General features: G+C 21.3%; 1 protein-coding gene across 1 annotated transcript in view; it reads left to right on the plus strand.

The window, feature by feature from the left end:
• Nucleotides 1–1,339: 1,339 nt before the first annotated feature.
• LOC122263045 (uncharacterized) overlaps nt 1,340–2,500 on the plus strand; it is a 38,103-nt gene continuing 36,942 nt past the window's right edge. The window contains exons 1-3 of the mRNA XM_086545050.1: nt 1,340–1,402; nt 2,095–2,116; nt 2,457–2,500. The exon at nt 2,457–2,500 is cut by the window's right edge and continues 166 nt beyond it. Of these exons, the coding sequence (XP_086401176.1) occupies nt 1,340–1,402; nt 2,095–2,116; nt 2,457–2,500 (129 nt within the window). The remainder of the gene's footprint in view (nt 1,403–2,094; nt 2,117–2,456) is intronic.

Below are 2,500 nucleotides of genomic sequence, written 5' to 3' on the forward strand. Positions count from 1 at the left end.
ACTATATTTATATATATATATATATATAATATATATATATATATATATATATATATATATAAATTTTATATATATGCGAATCTATATACTTAGTATATATTATATTTTCTATAATATATTAATATATATATTATATATATATACATATATCTATCATATATATATATATATATTATACATATCTATTATATATGTATATATGTATATGTATTATATCTATGTTATATATATAATAAATATACTCTTATAATTAATTATATATTTATATATAGATTATATAGTGTATATATATATATGTTTATATTTTATATATATAATTCATATAGCAATATATATTTATATATATAGCATACTTACTATATAAATATATACATACATATGTATATATACTCTCTACATTATATATATGTATGAGTTTATATATATATAATTATATATAATTATATATTAATATTTTTTTTTTTTTTTTTTTTTTATTTTTTCTTTGTTTTTTTTTTATTCTTGTTTCTTTTTTTTTTTTTTTATTTTCTTTTTTTTTACATCTATGAAAGTTTTCAGGTGGTATATATATATATATGTATATGTAATTTATATATATATAACATATATATGTATATATACATATAATATATTTTCTTATATATATATTATATATATTATATATATAATATATATTATTATATTATAATATCTATATATATATTATTACTGTATATATATATTCTGTATATATATATATATATTATATACTATATATATATATACTATATATACATATTGTATTATATATTGATATATGATATTTTTTATATATGCTATATATATTATAATATATATATACATACATAAATATACTCTATATATAATTATATATATATTTATCATATATATATAAATAATATATATATATATATATATATTTATATATCATATTATGTTATTATATTTATATGTATATATTATATTTTTACATTATATTACAGTATACATATAATATATATAATATATATATATATATAATTATAATAACATATATATATCATTTACTAAATAGTAAATTATAATAAGATATATATATAAATATTTGTATATAATATATCATATATAGTATAACTATATATATTATATATATAAATATATATATATATACTTATGTAATATATATTTCATTGAGATGCTGCATGTTTATCATTAAAATATTTATTTTCAATTTTAGGATGATGTTACGAAGATATAAAGAAACCTTACATAATATGAAGCTGCTGATCAAGGTATAGTGAAGAGTGACTTCATCACTTCTTCTTGGGATCTTTGGTCATTGCTGTTGGAGTGGGCATCAATGTGTAGAGGATGGAATTTTTGTGGTCAAGTCCTGACTCAGTGTTATCAGAGATCTGTAGAGGTAAGCCTAGGGAAGTCACGAACTCATTGTTATTTTCATGGCAGTGTAAAATATATATATATATATAATTTTTTTTTTCAGAAACTGCTGATATTGGATTTGTATATGAAAAATCTTGCTATTAGGTACGACGTGGCATAAGAAATAAAAATATTTTCTTTAGAAATGAAGGCTATATACTATTGTGTTTAGGAATGATATCCACATTATTACCGCCATCTCTCTTATCATTTTAGTATCATGACATCATCAATATTATGGACGAGACTTCGGGCCACAGGTGTGTCACCATCTACTTTTCTCAAGAATACACGTCTATACATTTGATTTTCTAGAGTGTTTACAGTATTATTAGTAATAAGTCTTAACGGCACAGCACGGGGCGGTGGTGATATACTATAGCATTTATCTCCACTTATTACGGCTACCATGTAAATCATATAAAAACAGCCTCTTCTGATAGTACAATAATTCATCTGTTTCTTGTCTCGGCATAGGTAGTACATAATCATAATCTACCGTATCTCTGACAATACCACAAAGGTTATAACATATAAATCATATAAAATAGCATTTCCTGACATTACTATAGTTAATTTGTTTCTTGTCTTTATAGAGGCATTAAGTCATAATCACAATCTACCGTATCTCTGACAATACTATAGAGGTTATATTATCTCAGTTATATCCAGCTTAACCGATCTTATTTTCCCTGTAACGTGGATCATTAAATATTACTTATCTGTGTAAATGATAATTAAGAGAGTTCTATAAGTATAGCGCAATTGTATAATTACTCATACTAGAACTGAAATCACCAACTGGATAACATAACAAATGTGATTATTTCTGCAACATATGTTTATATAGTGTTTAGCAATTAAAACATTAATCATCATTAATAACACTGCCACTAAAAGAAAGGAAAATTCTGTTATGTGCACGTTACTGTAGACAAAATCGTAATGTGTATCGAAGAAGTTGTAGATAATAATATTGACTTTAATACCTGCGTTTAAAGTATAAAAACTTTTTCTTTGACATTATGGCGCAGTGTGTGGCGAGAAAGCACTGCTCTTCCAGCCGAATAACGAGATA

This window comes from Penaeus japonicus, unplaced genomic scaffold (assembly GCF_977035675.1).
Source record: "Penaeus japonicus unplaced genomic scaffold, GWHDUDI00000001_assembly GWHDUDI00000002, whole genome shotgun sequence".
In the NCBI taxonomy this organism is placed as follows: domain Eukaryota; kingdom Metazoa; phylum Arthropoda; class Malacostraca; order Decapoda; family Penaeidae; genus Penaeus; species Penaeus japonicus.